Raw genomic sequence first — 18,297 nt, 5'->3', positions numbered from 1 at the left:
GCATGGAGACTAAACAACATGCTACTAAAAAACCAATGGGTCAATGAGGAAATCAAGAAGGAAATCAAAAACTACCTTGAAACAAATGATAATGAAGACACAACCACTCAAAATCTATGGGATGCTGCGAAAGCAGTGCTCAGAGGGAAACTTATAGCACTACAGGCCTTTCTCAAAAAAGAAGAAAGATCCCAAATGGACAACTTAACCCTCCACCTAAATGAATTAGAAAAAGAAGAACAAAAAAGGCCTAAAGTCAGCAGAAGGAAGGAAATTATAAAGATCAAAGAAGAAATCCATAAAATAGAGACTCAAAAAATAATAGAGAAAATTAATAAAACCAAGAGCTGGTTCTTTGAAAAGGTGAACAAAATTGACAAACCCCTGGCCAGACTCACTCAAAAGAGGAGAGAAAGAACCCAAATAACCAAAATTAGAAAGGAAAAAGGAGAAATCACAACGGATACAGCAGAAATACAAAAAACCATAAGAGAATACTATGAACAACTATATGGCAACAAGTTTGACAATCTGGAAGAAATGGACAATTTTCTAGAATCTTACAGCCTGCCAAAACCGAATCAAGTAGAAACAGACCAACTGAACAGACCGATCACTAGAAAGGAAATTGAAGAGGTCATAAAATCACTCCCTACAAATAAAAGTCCAGGACCAGATGGCTTCACAGGTGAATTTTATCAAACATATAAAGAGGAATTGCTGCCCATCCTCCTTGAACTCTTTCAAAAGGTTGAAGAAGAAGGAATACTCCCAAAGACATTCTATGATGCCACCATCACCCTCATTCCAAAACCAGACAGAGATACCACCAAAAAAGAAAACTATCACCCAATATCATTGATGAAGATAGATGCAAAAATTCTCAACAAAATCTTAGCCAACCGAATCCCACAACATACCAAAAAAATTATACACCATGACCAGGTTGGGTTCATCCCAGGTTCACAAGGATGGTTCAACATACGCAAATCAATCAGCATCATACACCACATTAACAAAAAAAAAAGTCAAAAATCATATGATCATCTCAATAGATGCAGAAAAAGCACTGGACAAAGTCCAACATCCATTCATGATCAAGACCCTCGCCAAAGTGGGTATAGAGGGAACATTCCTGAATATAATCAAAGCCATTTATGAGAAACCCACAGCAAATATAATACTCAATGGGGAAAAACTGAAAGCCTTCTCACTCCAATCTGGAACAAGACAGGGATGCCCACTCTCACCACTGCTCTTCAACATCATTTTGGAAATCCTAGCCACAGCAATTAGACAAACCAAAGAAATAAAAGGCATCCATATAGGAAGAGAAGAGATCAAACTGTCACTGTATGCAGATGACATGATACTATACATAGAAAACCCTAAGGACTCAACCCAAAAACTACTTGAACTGATTAATAAATTCAGCAAAGTAGCAGGGTATAAGATTAACATTCAGAAGTCAGTTGCATTTCTGTATACCAGCAATGAAATATTAGAAAAGGAATACAAAGATATAATACCTTTTAAAATTGTACCTCACAAAATCAAATACCTCGGAATACACCTGACCAAGGAGGTAAAGGACCTATATGCTGAGAACTATAAAACTTTCATCAAAGAAATCAAAGAAGATGTAAACAAATGGAAAGACATTCCATGTTCCTGGATTGGAAAAATCAATATTGTAAAAATGGCCATACTACCCAAAGCAATCTACAGATTCAATGCAATCCCTATCAAATTACCCAGGACATTTTTCACAGAACTAGAACAAACAAGCCAAACATTTATATGGAACAACAAAAGACCCAGAATTGCCAAAGCAATCTTGAGAAACAAAAACCAAGCAGGAAGCATAACTCTCCCAGACTTCAAGAAATACTGCAAAGCCACAGTCATCAAAACAGTGTGGTACTGGTATCAAAACAGACAGACAGACCAATGGAACAGAATAGAGAATCCGGAAATAAACCCTGACACCTATGGTCAATTAATCTTTGACAAGGGAGGCAAGAACATCAAATGGGAAAAAGAAAGTCTATTCAGCAAGCATTGCTGGGAAATCTGGACAGCTGCATGCAAAGCAATGAAACGAGAACACACCCTCACACCATGCACAAAAATAAACTCAAAATGGCTAAAAGACTTAAATATACGACAGGACACCATCAAACTCCTAGAAGAAAACATAGGCAAAACTCTCTCTGACATCAACATCATGAATATTTTCTCAGGTCAGTCTCCCAAAGCAATAGAAATTAGAGCAAAAATAAACCCATGGGACCTCATCAAACTGAAAAGCTTTTGCACAGCAAAGGAAACCCAAAAGAAAACAAAAAGACAACTTACAGAATGGGAGAAAATAGTTTCAAATGATGCAACCGACAAGGGCTTCATCTCTAGAATATATAAACTTAGACAACCGAACAGCAAAAAAGCCAATCAATGGAAAAATGGGCTAAAGACCTCAATAGACATTTCTCCAAAGAAAATATACAGATGGCCAGCAAACACATGAAAAAATGCTCAACATCGCTGGTTATAAGAGAAATGCAAATCAAAACTACCATGAGATATCACCCCACACCAGTCAGAATGGCCATCATTAATAAATCCACAAATAACAAGTGCTGGAGGGGCTGTGGAGAAAAGGGAACCCTCCTACACTGTTGGTGGGAATGTAAACTGGTACAGCCACTATGGAGAACAGTCTGGAGATACCTTAGAAATCTATACATAGAACTTCCATATGACCCCGCAATCCCACTCTTGGGCATCTATCTGGAGAAAACTCTACTTAAAAAGAGACACATGCACCCGCATGTTCATTGCACCACTATTCACAATAGCCAAGACATGGAAACAACCCAAATGTCCATCGACAGAGGATTGGATTCGGAAGATGTGGTCTATATACACAATGGAATACTACTCAGCCACGAAAAAGAATGACATAATGCCATTTGCAGCAACATGGATGGAGCTAGAGAATCTCATACTGAGTGAAATGAGCCAGAAAGACAAAGACAAATACCATATGATATCACTTATAACTGGAATCTAATATCCAGCACAAATGAACATCTCCTTAGAAAAGAAAATCATGGACTTGGAGAAAAGACTTGTGGCTGCCTGATGGGAGGGGAAGGGAGGGGGAGGGAGTGGGAGGAATTGGGAGCTTGGGCTTATCAGACACAACTTAGAATAGATTTACAAGGAGATTCTGCTGAATAGCATTGAGAACTTTGTCTAGATACTCATGTTGCAACAGAAGAAAGGCTGGGGGAAAATGTAATTGTAATGTATACATGTAAGGATAACCTGACCCCCTTGCTGTACAGTGGGAAAAAAAAAAAATATATATATATATATATATACATATGCCATGCATAAAGTAAGCATAAGAAAGCTGAAAAAGCTAAATTCACGTTAGATAAAATAAACTTTAAGACAAAGCATTATTAGAAATCAAACAGGGAAATTTCGTGATCATAAATGAGTCAATACATTAGAAAGTCTTAACAATCAAATATCTAAACACTAACGACAGTATTTCAAAATTCACAAAATAAAAATTGAGCAAATTAAAGAGAGATGCAGACAATTCCATAATTTTGTGAGTGGAAACTGATCTCTAAGCAATTGCTAGAATAACCATCAGAACCTCCTCTCCCTTGTATGTGTTGCCCGCCCCCAAATGGTAAAGACATAGAGATCTGAGTAATATTATCAACAATCATGACCTAATGGATACTTACACAATGCTACATAATAAACTTGGATTATACATTTTCTTTTAATATACTTGCTACATTTAAAATATACCAGGGCTAAATGTTAAGCCATAAAAACTGATATTCAAAAGACTGAAATCATTCAGTATATGTTCTGTAATTGCAATGGAATTAAGTAATAAATTGGTTACAAGATACTCAAACCCTGCTCCCACCTCAAATATTCGTAAACTAACCAGTATGTTTCTAAACTTTCAGGGACTCAAGGAAGAAATTACAACGTAAATAAGAAAATATTTTAACTGACCAAAATGAAAACACGGCATGTTTTGTGAGACATAACTAAAGAAGTACTTAGAACTTTAAATGTTTTTATAACAAGAAGAAATGTCTTACAATCAGTGGTTTAGGAATCTAGAAATAGAGAATAAAAGTAAACTCAAAGTAAGTAAAAGGCATAAAATAATAAAGAGCAGAAATCAGTAAAATATAAAACAAAGAGGGTGTTTTCTTGTGGCTCAGTGGGTTAAAGATCCAATGTTGTCACTGTAGCAGCCCAAGTTGCTGCTGCGGTGCAGGTTTGGTCCCTAGCTGGGGAACATCTGCATGCCATGGGTGTGGCCAAAATAATAATAATAAAATAAATAAATAAATAAAACAGAAAAAGAGCCAAAATCCAGTTCTTTGAAAAGACCAATAAAATGGATAAATCCTTAGTAAGAATGATCAAGAGAAAAAAGCAGTACACAAATTATTAGTATCATGGACGAGAGAGGTTATTACCAGATTCATCAAAAAGATAACAAAGAAACAAAGTTGAGGGAGTTCCCGTCATGGCTCAGTGGTTAATGAATCCGACTAGGAACCATGAGGTTGTGGGTTCAATCCCTGGCCTTGCTCAGTGGGTTGAGGATCCAGCGTTGCTGTGAGCTGTGGTGTAGGTTGCAGAGGTGGCTCAGATCCCGCGTTGCTGTGGCTCTGGCCTAGGCCGGGGCTACAGCTCTGATTGGACTCCTGGCTTGGGAACCTCCATATGCTGCGGAGCGGCCCAAGAAATGGCAAAAAGACCAAAAGAAAAAAAGAAAAAAAGAAACAAAGTTGAAAACTTAGATAAAATGAAAAAATTCCTTGAAAAATACAAGTTACCTAAACCACCACAAAAAATTCTGTCAAAATTATGGGAAGAAATCTTTCAAAAAATCTTATTATCTTAAAAATCGTACTCAGAAAATATGAGAGGAGAAAATAGTTCCCAAATCATTTTATCTGGCTAGCATTACCCTGATACCCAAAATCTGAAAGACACTGCAGAAAAAAGAAAACTACAGACAAGGATCATTCACAAATGCAGGTGCAAAAATCCTTAAAACCAAATTGAGTTCAGCAATGTATATTAAAAACACCACATATCATGATCAAATAGGGTAATTAAGAGAGGGAAAAACAAACTCCAAATAGATCAAAAGGCTATAATAACGGAGTTCCTAGAGTGTTATGATCCTACTTAAAAACAGTTTTACACCTATAAGCTATTTTTGCTCCTCTGATTGTTATGTGGAATCCACAAATTCACACACACTCCTAACCTGGTTTGCTGCTTGCTTTAGTGCTCTTTACCGTAGCTGGTGGCGTTGGGAGGATCTTTGCTGGTGTATATGTATTTAAAGATACTTTTCTTCTCATTACTGGACTAGGACGTGAAGTTGAAGAGGCTGGAAAACAACAACATGGTAATTCAATAAAATTCCTGACCATTCTATCAAATCTAAACTAACTAGATTACAAATAATTATATCAGATTGTCTTCCTATATTACCCACTTGAAATTTATCCGTGCAGAAGACTTTAAAACATTTTTTTTTTCTTTCTATTCAAGGTGGGAAGATTAGGAGGTGTGTAAGGGACAAGGAGGGATAATTCTTTTTTTTTTTCCTAGGGCCACTGCCGCAGCACATGGAGGTTCCCAGGCTAGGGATCTAATCAGAGCTGTAGCCACCAGCCTATGCCAGAGCCACAGCAACACAGGATCCAAGCCGCATCTGTGACCTACACCACAGCTCACGGCAACGCCGGATCCGGATCCTTAACTCACTGAGCGAGGCCAGGGATCCAACCCGCAACCTCATGGTTCTTGTCGGATTTGTTAACCACTATGCCACGATGGGAACTCCAAAGAGGGATAATTCTATGAGGTGCTCTGGAAATGTAAAGGCTGGAGTGGGGGAGCTACTGGCATAAGCTTCTGGGTTCCTAGACAATGGGAGGTGAGGAGGTAACAAAAAACAGATTTGCCTATTTTTGCAATTTTGGAAAAGGACCTGACAGCAATAAACAGGATCACTGAAAAATCAGTATGTTGGCCCATTATGGCAAATATGCCTTAAGTAGTTGACACCTATACTGAATGAACATAAATTTCACTGGCAGAAGACCAAAGTAGTCACTAGTTAAATAATATACAAGTGATTATTAAAAAATCCCTAAAATATGTAAAGCACCACATCATTACGTAGCTCCTTCCGGCTTGCATTTTTTATCCCATTCTAACTTCCACCTCTAACTTACCTAATCAGTATTCCCACACCTTTCACCCTAATCTGATATTGTCATGCCCCATTGTAAGCTATGTACCAGCTACCATAAAATTGATTAATTTTGCCCTCACCTTTCACCCTAATCTGATATTGTCATGCCCCATTGTAAGCTAGGTACCAGCTACCATAAAATTGATTAATTTTGCCCTAGGTGAGAAAAAAAATCTGTGAATGACAGATGCTAACAATGTCTCCTCCCACAAATTCAGTATAGTTCTACATTATGATGCTACTTCCTGGACAGTCCAGGGAATTAAGTATAAATAATGTAAATATGCTGCAATTAATAAATATTAATTCTGCAGTTACACTACAAAATACAGGATTCAGGTAATTCCATTATAAGTGGCACCCTATTTTCTTTAATATTCAAGAAGGATGAAAATACCATATACTTTAGGAGACCTGAGTTTTCTAGGTTTTTTCCTTAAAACAGTAAACTTTTCTCAAATGAAATCTGAAATAAATTGGATCAAAGTAAGTGCTCTGGATGAAGCAGCCACAGAAGACACAAGGCCTCATCACTCAGCATCCTTCTCTTCCTCACTGAACTTCCAAAAGCTCTTTGAAATACAGTCTGAAGACCAATGAACTAGATTAACTCTAAGGTTTATCCAATTCTACGAACTTCATTAACTATATTTACTTTCTCATCTAGTTCCCTTAGTAATGGAATGATATGTTAAGAGAGCTAGAGTAATGGAATGAAATTTTAAGTAATGGAATGAAATTTTAAGTAATGGAATGAAATTTTAAGAGAGCTAGAGGGATTGGGGCACGACGTACATCCATGACATAGAAAAGAGTTAATTAGAACTGGAAAATGAATTTATTATCCTTCATTTCATTAATAAACCTCAAGGAAAACTGAATTTGCAAACCCGAGAAATGAAGCCACCTAAAACAGCAATGCCACAAAATAAATCTTCAAAGATTACCTTTCTGTAAATATTTCACCAAAATTCTCTTTCCAAAACAGATGTCATTATTATTGATATTTTACCTTTAAGTCATTTACTAAAGATCTTCTAAATTCAAATAGCATAATGTTTCCCCAAAATTCTTACTTACTCATTATAATCTTTCTTTAATCTCTATATTAAGATTACAAATCTCTGCTCCAGGAAAGCAGTGACATATTTAGTATAAAGAGGATGGTAAAAGAGAAAAAGAGAATTTATTCAGGTTCTCTACTGTGTAGTGAGGAGCAGCACTGTCCCGTCAGCTAACAGAAAACAAAAAAGGAGAAGTATCCTTCATTTTCCTGATTTTGACTTTACGGCATGGAGATTATTTTACTTGGAGTATTATCAATTCTCAGAATCAGACGCATTCACATGCCACTTTAAAACTGAAACCTAATTCCCCAAACCATTCCTAAAGTAAAATATTTTAGATCATTCACTCCAAGATACCTCTCCATTACCATTAATGGTTGAAAGCTGACCTCTACCACCAGAAGTGAAAGGGAAGGCGGAAATGAAAGGAGCACCATTTGGACAGAACACCGTATGAACAGAACTCTGCAGAATAACACAATGTGGTTGCCCAGGAAAGGGAAGAGAGTAACAGCAAGACATGAAAGTGGCTTTCATCCTGAGACCTCATATTTTATTCTTGGCAGAAACATATTTACAGCATTCTCCTTATAAAAAGGAGCTGGTATACACAGAAAGTCCATAGCTTTATTACGATATGACTAGCAAGACTTAACTCTAACTGAAGCACTCTCTCCCAAGTGGATGCTTCCTAAACTGGAAATCCCAATGTGTCAAGGATCCTTCTGAGCTGAAAATGACAATGGCCAGCTGATTTCTCACACCTAAAAATGTATTCCTGGACATTTCCCAAACTGAAGTCCCTCAGAATAGTTCTACATGATGTTTAAAAGTATTACCAAAAAGTGTATTCTCAACAAGTTTTGGAAAGTGTGGGTCTATAGCTTTCCTTATAAAGGAACCTTACCTATTTATATGCTGATATAACTACATCTCTCCAAAGGAAGGTAGATATAATAAAAGTTTCCAAAACTTACGCAGCTGTGAACCCCTTTCCTTTACATACAGGAATTAACCTCTTCAAAATATTTTCTGCAGAACACAATTTGAAAAACTGCTGTCCTAATTTTCTCTCATTAGTTAAGTGCTCTTTCTGAATCTGTTTGATTGCTTACCTTAAAGGGGTGAGGGGATGGGCATGTGGGCATGTGTGGGTTAATGCAGAATGGTATTTTGTCATTTTTAAGAAGCTTACTATAAAATGACATACAACAGGAATGTGAAAACAAGATCATGACTTTATATTATATGTTGCTGACTTTTATTGCTGGGTCTTAGGTCCCCCCCCCCCTTTTAAGAAAAAAGACTTTGGGAAAGAGTTAAGAAAAGTGCTATGTTTGTTGCATATCTCACCAATGAATTCCAAATTATGTTCTTCTACACTCCTTTCTCTCCTAAAATTCTATTCAATATCACCACTTATGTTTTCATAATTCATTTTATATTCAGATAATATCTACCATCTAAAAATAAAATAATAATAATAATTTTCCTACAAATTTCAGGGGTCTTCCATGGAACTTCACTTGACGGAGAAGCAATGGAAGCAAGAAATTCATCCACCTGCTTTAAAGATAGGGCATTGTGAAGAGTTTCTAGAGGACAAATAGATGGCACCATTGAATACAATTCAAAACCTGAGGGGAAAAAAACAAAAACACATTTGAATATTTAAAAATCATTAATGTAAAAGGAAGAAGACCATTGTTTAAAGCTGGACAGTTTGAGACTTTTCAATCTATCACATGCAAACACACGAGATTTCTGAAGTCATGACACCAGATGCTATGCAGTATGGGGTTGGAACAAGATGTGACAAAGATTTCATTTTAAAAGTAACCACATAGTACAGCATGCACACAATTTCATCCTGTATTTTGGGAAAATCTAAGAATAATACTTAAAGAAAAAACCTGGAGGGGGGGGGACAGAAAAAAAAAATCCACATTTTTTTCAGGTATTACTTTTTAAAATCGGGTCTATCTGACTGGTGAATACACTGTTGCCATGATGTGTCCCTGAGGCCAGAATGGTAAAAGTAACTTCTTGTTGAAAAACAATTATGTGATTACTTGTGAAGAGTGATTTAAAATATTTTTCTAGTCATATCAAGGCCAACAATACTCTCTACTGTGACCCAAAACAACATCCACTAATTTACAATGAAATTAAAATTCTAAAACATATTTCACTTACCTTAATTGATTTAACACAATAATTCTATTGTTGGAAATTGCTAGCCGAGCAAAGTCAGGCCAAGTAAAAAGCAATACAAAGTACAAATACTCTCATTCAACAATGGCACAGAAACACAAATATTTCACTAAACAAACCATGCAGATATGTATTAATACCATCATTGAAACAAAAGCACTTAAATATACAGTTTTTTTAAAAAAACAAATTGGATATAGGTTATTCACTTTTTATAAATTCTGCCTGTTTAAACTTTATTTAGCTGAACGGTTTTTAAAATTGCTTTTATATACAGCTAAAATAACAAGTCTTTCTGTATCTACTTTTTCAAAAATTTAAAGTAACTTTCCCCCAAAAGAAATATTTTTAATATTTAGTTTTTACATAAACTCTAATATTCTTAACTTAAAAGTAAAAATTAACTAAACTCAAATAGACGGGAAAACTCTCTGCTTCAATGTTAGGAGAATATATTAACCCAAGAACTATCTCTTAGTTGGAACAGGGAAACTCTGGTTAAAAGAGAATCTAATCTTCCAATGAAACTAACCAAAGGATTTATAAAACTGATATGTATGATTTTCAAGCACAAAACCAAAGAATGAGAGAACATTACATAAACTTAAGACAAAACAAAACAAAACTATAATACCATAGCAGCAGCTAAAGCACCTATGTTAAGCACTAAAGAAATTAGGCTTGACCAAGTATTACATTTTTTCTAAAGTACAAGATTCATGCAAATAAGCGCAAACCCTTTCCTTGCATTACACTAAACTCAACATTGTGGGTTTCTTTTTTTTAATCCTTTCCTCAGAATGTCTATAAGTCTTTTGTAACAACTGTTTTCTTGCATCTGCCTTTCAGATTTTATAACAGGCAAATGACAATATAATCAAGTCTCTCTGGACTACATCTTTTTCCACCTATCTTTAGTATGCTTTTTCTCTACTGCACAATGAAAGGGTTAGCGCAATAATTTAAAAAGCCACCCTGCTGTCATGTTTAGAAGCTATAAAAACATACCACTGGAGCCTAGAAATTCCACAGAGGAAACGGACCAGCACCTATAGAGGTGTAGGTGTTCTGCACAGAGGCCCAGAAAATAAGGTAAAGCACTGTCAGAAGATACTTGTTTCACCATGTTTCTTGAACTAAAGATGAAGGGGAGGGATAAGTCCATGATATGTGTTAAGATGGAAAAAACATGAAAGTTAAGGAGAATAAAAAGTCAAAGAAAGAATCAAATGACAAGTCATAGGACAGATTAGACAACACAGCATAAAAAAGAAAAAAAAAAATTTGAAGACCCCAAAAAATATTTCCAGAGTTGAAAGGGATGCATTTTATATGCATCGAGTCACACAATGTGTGGAAAATTCATATTTTAAAAAAAGGCCTAAGCCAAAAGAATATAAAATTACTCTATTTTCTGCTAAACTTAACAAAAAAAAAATTTTTTCCCCAAGCTTCAGTAAACACAGATTTCTCGTATATAAAACTTGCAACACTGGCTATAAACACATAACCATTCTGCATAAAAACTATAGTCAGTCTTAAACCTGCAATGCCTCTTCTTTAGAATTTTGTGACTTCTGTTTTTCTTGTGACTTCAGTTTTTCTTCTAAGTTTTTAATGGTTCTTTAGAAGCTGCAGCTGTATCAGATAAGATCTTTTTCTTCCAAAAGTAGCATTTAAACAGCTACAATGAAGGGAAAGCATGTTAAACTTTAAAGTTAAATTTTCATTTGTTGAGGATCAGATTTTCTTACAACATCTTCAGCAAGTGTTAGCACACTTATTAGGTGTGCTGTTATAGGATCCAGAGGAAGAGAATAATTGTAAGCTTATGTTCAATCCTTTAGCTTCAAAAAAGTTCTTGAAAGACCTGACTTGAGTTTTTGAAAGGCTTTCTTGCAGTTAAAAAGAAAAAGAAAGGTGAAGGGGGTAAGAACACTTTCATTCCAAATAAAAGCAAAAACCTGTACTTTTTTAAAAAAAATTATTTAATCTTGAATCATTTCAAAATGATCAGTAAATACTCCCTCTTATACTATAAGAAAAAGCTCTGTGTAAGAAAGCTGTAATAGTGTAAGAATTCAGTTTATAAATAATGGCCACAATACACCTTCTTGATCAGCCTCAAAAATTGAATCAGTTGTCTAGATTTTCAGCCTCATCTTCTTCCTATCAGGAGCCTTCAAATTTTAACAAAAAAGCAATGGTACTCTCCAAAATTGGGTTGCCTGGCAGTAGCAAATCATATTGCCACATGAGGACAAACTGAATGTTGAATGAAGTTTTCAGAGTGCTCCAGACAAAGCTGGGTTTTGCTTTAGATAGCCAGGGATAAATGATGTTACACAGTGAAACCTTCATCCCCTGATTCCCAAGAACCTCTCAAAGATACGTCAGGCTATTGGAACGGTGTGGCCCTGTATTTTTGTTAAATAGCTTAATAAAACAACCATGTGATCAGAAAAGAAATTAGGAAGAAAAAACCATTGAAATTATTAAGAATTAAGATAAAATATTAATTGTATTTTTTAAATTATATAGATTGATCACTTGAGAAATCAAAAGGAATTTTTAGGTGGTAATTAAGTATTCAAACTCTTCATCATTGTGGGCCACTTAAAAGTTTGATGAGTAGTGTTAAATTATTGTGTAAATTACAGCTGAAAAGGGGAGCTAGACAGTATCATATTTTGAGTGAATGAGTTAGAATTGTATGCCAATTGAAATTAAGGACTGAGAGAAGAATGATACTGTATACCTCATATTTTGAAATAAAGTAAAAATAAAAAAGGATGAAGCAGGGGATTATTTTTTAAAATAAAAGCAAAACGTACCATTGGTTGGGTGTCGAGCAAATGAGATAGAAAACCTTTTAACAGCAGAACCGCGTGTGGCGTCTGAGAAAGAGAAAAACAGGTACCTGAAATTCGTAACAGCTACCAAAAGAAGGACACTTAAAAAAAGAGGGGGAAAAACAAATATATAAGGAGGTTAGAATTAGGTGACATGCAGAAGGGACAATGAAAAGAGGGTAATAAGCCAAATACTGGTTAAAAAAAGTAAAATGGCTTGATGATAGAGGCAAAGTGTTTAATGAAATATACAAAAGAAAGAAAAGCAGGATGAGCTGGCAATTCTGGTAAATCCATGTTTTACTGAGTAAAATAAATTTGTGGATATGTAAGAAAAAGTTTTAAATAGAGCTAATCCTAAAAGGTCTAACAAACACTCCTACTAACAAAACATAGGCTTCCATGAGCCTTAAGAGACATTCTGAATATTAAAACAAGATGTATTAATAATAGCGAGAGGATTTCCTTCAACTAGGGATCCTAAAATATTCTCATCTTATATTTATTCTTAGAAGAATATTTCCAATATATTTTCTTCTACTTACAAACATTCCAGTCACATTATTTATTTAGATCAATACCAGTACAATAAATAAATAAATAAAGGGTTAACAATGAACAAATGTTTAAAAGATCAAAGGAAGATTTATTCTTTATATTGTGGCTTATTAACTACCTAAAAGAAGAGTATACATAATGCAGCTTTAAATTTCACATTACAACAAAATACTCATTGAACAAGTACTGTAAGTCTAACTATAATTAACTGTTTGATGAAACATGGACCCAAGTAGTGGGTAACAGAGCACTGAGAGTTCATTTAGGCAAAGGATTCCATTTGCATCAGTCAGTAGCCTTAGGCTTGCCTTTGAGAAATATGCTCATGGGTGTGTGCATGGGTGTAGGTATGAATCTGTGTGTGCATGTGTGCACATACCATCTATGCAGCCAGAAGAGGTCAGCTTTTTACGATGAGTACGAGCATAATCCTGTAGGTTAGGTGCGCTTGAAGAACCCCCGAGCACCGAGGTGCTAAACAGGCCCGCACAGTGAGACCCTGATGGGAGTTAGAGAAAATACATACAACAACGGGTGTTCTTCCATTCACATTGGGAATTCATGCAGCATGCAATAACATGGCTCTCACCACACATATTTGGCAGTGCCTTGAACAGGCTCACAATTCACATATAATGTCAACTTAATACAATCACCACCACTATTTATCACATGTACAAATGGAGGTATTTCACACTAGAGAAAATGTTTTTTGAAGAAAAAAAAAGCTTATATAATAATTAGACATATACATATTAAAAGTATTAAAAATACTATTATAAAAATTTAAGGAATTCTGCCAATCAATTTGCATAAGCAGGCCATATAAAAAAACCTCTCCTAGCACAAATTACATCATATGAAATCAATATTTTTGAATGTATGTCTATAAATGAAGAAGCTTTCCTGATGCCCCTGAATCTGAGGTATCAATATCTGTTATGAAATAAAGCAAAAAGAAGCTTATTTATTTGTGAGAAGACTAGGTGAAACAATACCTTCTAGATGGTCATTCTGGCCTAAATCACTTTAAATTTCTAATACTTCAATGACTTAAGATCTTAATTAAAAAGACCCCAATGAAACACATTATTAGCAAAAAAAAACTTAGCCAGTGTAAATTGATACTTATAGCAAAAGTCTTTATACTCAAGTAACACTTTTACCACTGGGTAAGGATTAACTAAATTTCTATCAAATACATTATGTCACACAAAGAAAGGAATAATATATAAACATATGTGTGTATATGTGTGTGTATACATACGTGTGTGTGTGTATATATATATATGCATCTGGCAAGAAACTGTAGGGATATCAAAAAGAATCAACATAAAATATATGTAATAAAAGAAAGCCTTTTCAAGTATGTAGAAAGCAATGGACACTATATACTCAGCATAGAAATCACAGTAAATACATAGTTGAAACATAACAAAATTTGTTTATGCTGTTATTAAACCAATTTAGAAAACTACTTACAGAAAATAATATGTCACTATCTCATCTAGTTTATCAACAATGAGCTTAAAACAAACAAACAAAAAAATGGGAGTTTCCGTTGTGGCACAGCAGAAACGAATCTGACTAGTGATTATGAGGTTGAAGGTTGGATCCCTGGCCTCGCTCAATGGGTTAAGAATCCAGCATTGCCATGAGCTGTGGTGTAGGTCGCAGATGTGGCTCGGATCCCGAGTTGCTGTGGCTGTGGCATAGGCTGGCTCTCTCTGGACCCCTAACCTGGAAACTTCCACATGCCGCATATTCAGCCCTAAAAGGCAAAAATAATAAGTTTACAAAGGTCTTTTTCAATGTTGTTTTGCTTGAATATTAGCAAAGAACTAATTATGTTCTATAGGTCACTGCCATTGTACATTAGTTTTGCTTTGGTTTTAAGAGATGATCAAAAGGACAATTAATACACCCAGATAGAGTTTAAAACACTCTCCACTTAAAATCTTAAATCAGAAAAGTAGAAGGCTCTTTTTGTATGCAATAGCGTATTTTCTTCTTTATCAACTAGGAAAAATGAAATTTCCTTCCTAAATTAAAATATGTTGGGATTTTAACTTAACAAAATGTAAGATTAGAAATGAGCATTGGTAATTGGACTAAGCAGTTTACATTATAGGCATTCAAAAGGGTTATAAAACAAAATTAAATGTTACTTATCATTCATTTCATCAAAATTTTATTGTATATTTTGAGCTTTACAAGTCAACATTTCTGAATTAGTATATGTTAAGTAAAAACTAGAGCATAGCATTTGGTCATGCTTTCACCTCTGAAGAGTTTTACATGTGTGCAAAATAGTGAGTTTAAGAAGGTTTGCAAAATAGTTTCATTTAGACCACATACCTACAGTAGGGTTCTGCTTTTGTTCCACAAGAGTTCTTGGTGTTCGCAAGTAATTTGCATTTTCAGATACAACCTGCACAAGGAAAGCAAAATAAATGAAGTAAAGCAGTAAAATAAATTAAAAATCCATACTTCATTTGCAGCCTGTTCCAGACAGACAAAGGTTAATAAGCTGTATGATAAATATTAGTAGAAAATACATAAAACATGAAAGATCATGCAAGATCCCTTTCTGAAGGGAGTCCATTTCATATGAGGTCCTTGCAATGAAGTGGTGCGAAGCAGGCATTCAGAATTAAAATCATGTATGAAACAAGACAGATGAAAAGAAACAATTAATAGACTGATATAATTTCACTCTCTCTTAAAAGAAGCCAAATGCCCACTCTTAAACAGCTCCTGTATTTGAAGGAGGAAATACAATCACAAACAAAAGAAAAGACAGACAGAGACTGTTGAGATCACAATACAATTACTGATCCATGCACAGGCTTTATCAGAGTAACCTTTAAATATTCACAGCCTTAATGGATACCATAATCCCTTTTCCTATAATCAAATGCACTGTATTTCCAAAAGGAAATTGCTGAAATTCTTGGAAAAGTCATGTGTAACAGCAGACCTTCCATTGTAACAAAAACAAAACAAACCAAAAAAATTCCATAGTATTTTAACTTTCCAAATGTCATCATAGAAAGTCCTTCTGAAATCAGTTTACTTTCACCCCTTTTGTTGGGGCATATTGTTGACGGGCACATACACATTGTCCCCTTTTATCTTAAAAAAGCATTAAAATACTATACAACTAAAAGAAAAACCATACTGTATGTAATTAAATTAGATACTTGCAGATAATAGAATGTGAGGGAGAGAACCATCAGTATTAGATGTATCCTGGTAATTAACACAGGGCCACAAAATTCTGGTATTTTAAAAAATGTTCACATTCTCAGCAAATTCCAAATGAAATGTATTTTTCAATGATGGGGGGAAAAGATGTCAAATTTTCTTACCATCCATCAAAATTATGGAATTTCATTTCTGAATGCTTTAAAGTACAATTAAGTCAAAGAAAGATTTATTTCCTTTAAAAAATTGTATTAAAAAGCTAAATTTCCAGGAATATAAAACTTACTAATTTTTAAATCCTGGATACTTAAAACCCTCCCAGTAAAAATTCTACATACATGCAGTGTAAGTGGTTTCTTTCCCTCAAATACTGTCAGATATCACTAGCATTTTTAAGTGAATTCAAAATTAAAAACAGAAGGATTTACTCTGATGTATAATATAAGGGATTAGATGTCCTCAAAGACAGCTGTTTGTTGCTCTGAATGCGGGGAGGAAAAATGTTTAATGAAGTAAAGTTTAAAAACCTGTTGCCATGAGCCAAAAATACTGGATGTGAAAGCCAATGATTTGGGGGAGACAGGGGAAGAAGTGATTTGTTCCCCTGATCTGCGTCTTCGACGCCCAGTACCCACACCACTGGTGTAATGCAGCCAGGTACCAGTACCCTCTGGGCTAGACACACTCAGGGGGCTCTCTTCCTGGAAGTGAGAAAAGGGGCAAAAAAAAAAAAGAAAAAAAAAAGACAAAAAAAAAGCAGAGCATGCAAAGTTAGATATAACAGAGCCAAATGATCAGGAAGAAAAAAAAATACAGTTTGTTTGCATTTGTTCATCAATTTTTAAAAAACTATTAAACAGTAATTTGGGAGCCATATATTTTAATATTTGAGAAATTGATAGGACTCATAAGTCTAATTGTGATAATGATTATAAGAATTACCTTATTATCTTGAATATACAAAATATTTATACTGCTTAATAGTTCTCCCTTCCCTCTTAGAACTGGAAAGATTTTAACAATTTTTTTTCTGGGATTTTACAACTATATTTTATTGGGATTGACTTAAACATGTATATCTATATTTTTTTGTCTTTTGTCTTTTTAGGGCCGCACTTGCGGCATATGGAGGTTCCCAGCCTAGGGGTCTAATCAGAGCTGCGGCTGCCGGCCCACACCACAGCCACAGCAACGCCAGATCCAAGCCGCGTCTGCAACCTACACCACAGCTCATGGCAACGCAGGATCCTTAACCCAGTGAGTGAGGCCAGGGATCGAATCCGAAACCTTATGGTTCCTAGTCGGATTCGTTAACCACTAAGCCATGATGGGAACTCCGATTTTAACAATTTTTTATCTTAGTAATTTTGAAAATATGAAAATTCTGGTTAATTTTAGATATTCAAGAATTTTTATGCTATATTGGGTAAACTTTTCAACCCAAAGCACTAAAGAACTCTGCAAAGAGTTAAAGAGACTTCAATGTGCATAATGTATAAAAGAAAATCTGTCTGCCAGACAAAAGAAAAATTAGAGGCCATAAGATGGAGGATTCAAGTTGTATTTGCTTACACTTTCAACCTGTTTGTTTACCCCCTCCAAAGATAACAGAGTTCAGTAGGCAAAACATGCAGCAAACATTCTCATTTTACATGTTTGCATGTTCAGGTTTCAGACAGTGAGGACAGAGTAAAATCTACTTGCACAAAATGAAGAGAATAGTCTTTTTCTCTGTGTGTCTTTTGGAAGTACAAACTTCTGATATCCACGGAGACGATGGACGCTGGAAAAATTCTTCAAGGTTTTACTTGAATAATTTACCTTATGGAAGTAAAAGTTTAGCATGGCATAGAAACAATTTCTTGAAAGCAACTATTTAAGTAATTATGAGAAAAAAGGTTTATAAATGTGTTCTGTGTTTTAAGAGTTAACAGAGGGCAGTGATTTTGTTGAAGATTTTACAAATATATAGATGGTTACGAAATGAAGACTCAGAATACATTTGCCTTTATCAGTGTTATAGACTTTATTTTGGAGAGCAGAATAAGTCTTAATAGTGAAATTCTAAACA

General features: G+C 35.0%; 1 protein-coding gene across 11 annotated transcripts in view; it reads right to left on the bottom strand.

Moving 5' to 3' along the window:
- PPIP5K2 (diphosphoinositol pentakisphosphate kinase 2) overlaps positions 1–18,297 on the bottom strand; it is a 92,785-nt gene that overhangs the window by 8,576 nt on the left and 65,912 nt on the right. For 2 of the 11 annotated variants that reach the window (XM_047778371.1, XM_047778370.1), the window contains exons 25-30: positions 16,754–16,927; positions 15,378–15,450; positions 13,399–13,518; positions 12,444–12,506; positions 8,892–9,032; positions 5,330–5,455 (exon numbers count right to left, since the gene is read on the bottom strand). In XM_047778371.1, the coding sequence (XP_047634327.1) occupies positions 5,330–5,455; positions 8,892–9,032; positions 12,444–12,506; positions 13,399–13,518; positions 15,378–15,450; positions 16,754–16,927 (697 nt within the window). Of the gene's footprint in view, positions 1–5,329; positions 5,456–8,891; positions 9,033–12,443; positions 12,507–13,398; positions 13,519–15,377; positions 15,451–16,753; positions 16,928–17,553; positions 18,048–18,297 lie in introns of those variants that run through there. The other 9 variants (XM_047778376.1, XM_047778375.1, XM_047778380.1 and 6 more) reach the window with 7 other exon arrangements.

The sequence above is a fragment of the Phacochoerus africanus genome, chromosome 4, assembly GCF_016906955.1.
Source record: "Phacochoerus africanus isolate WHEZ1 chromosome 4, ROS_Pafr_v1, whole genome shotgun sequence".
NCBI lineage: Eukaryota > Metazoa > Chordata > Mammalia > Artiodactyla > Suidae > Phacochoerus > Phacochoerus africanus.
This window is presented reverse-complemented; position numbering and strand designations above follow the sequence as displayed.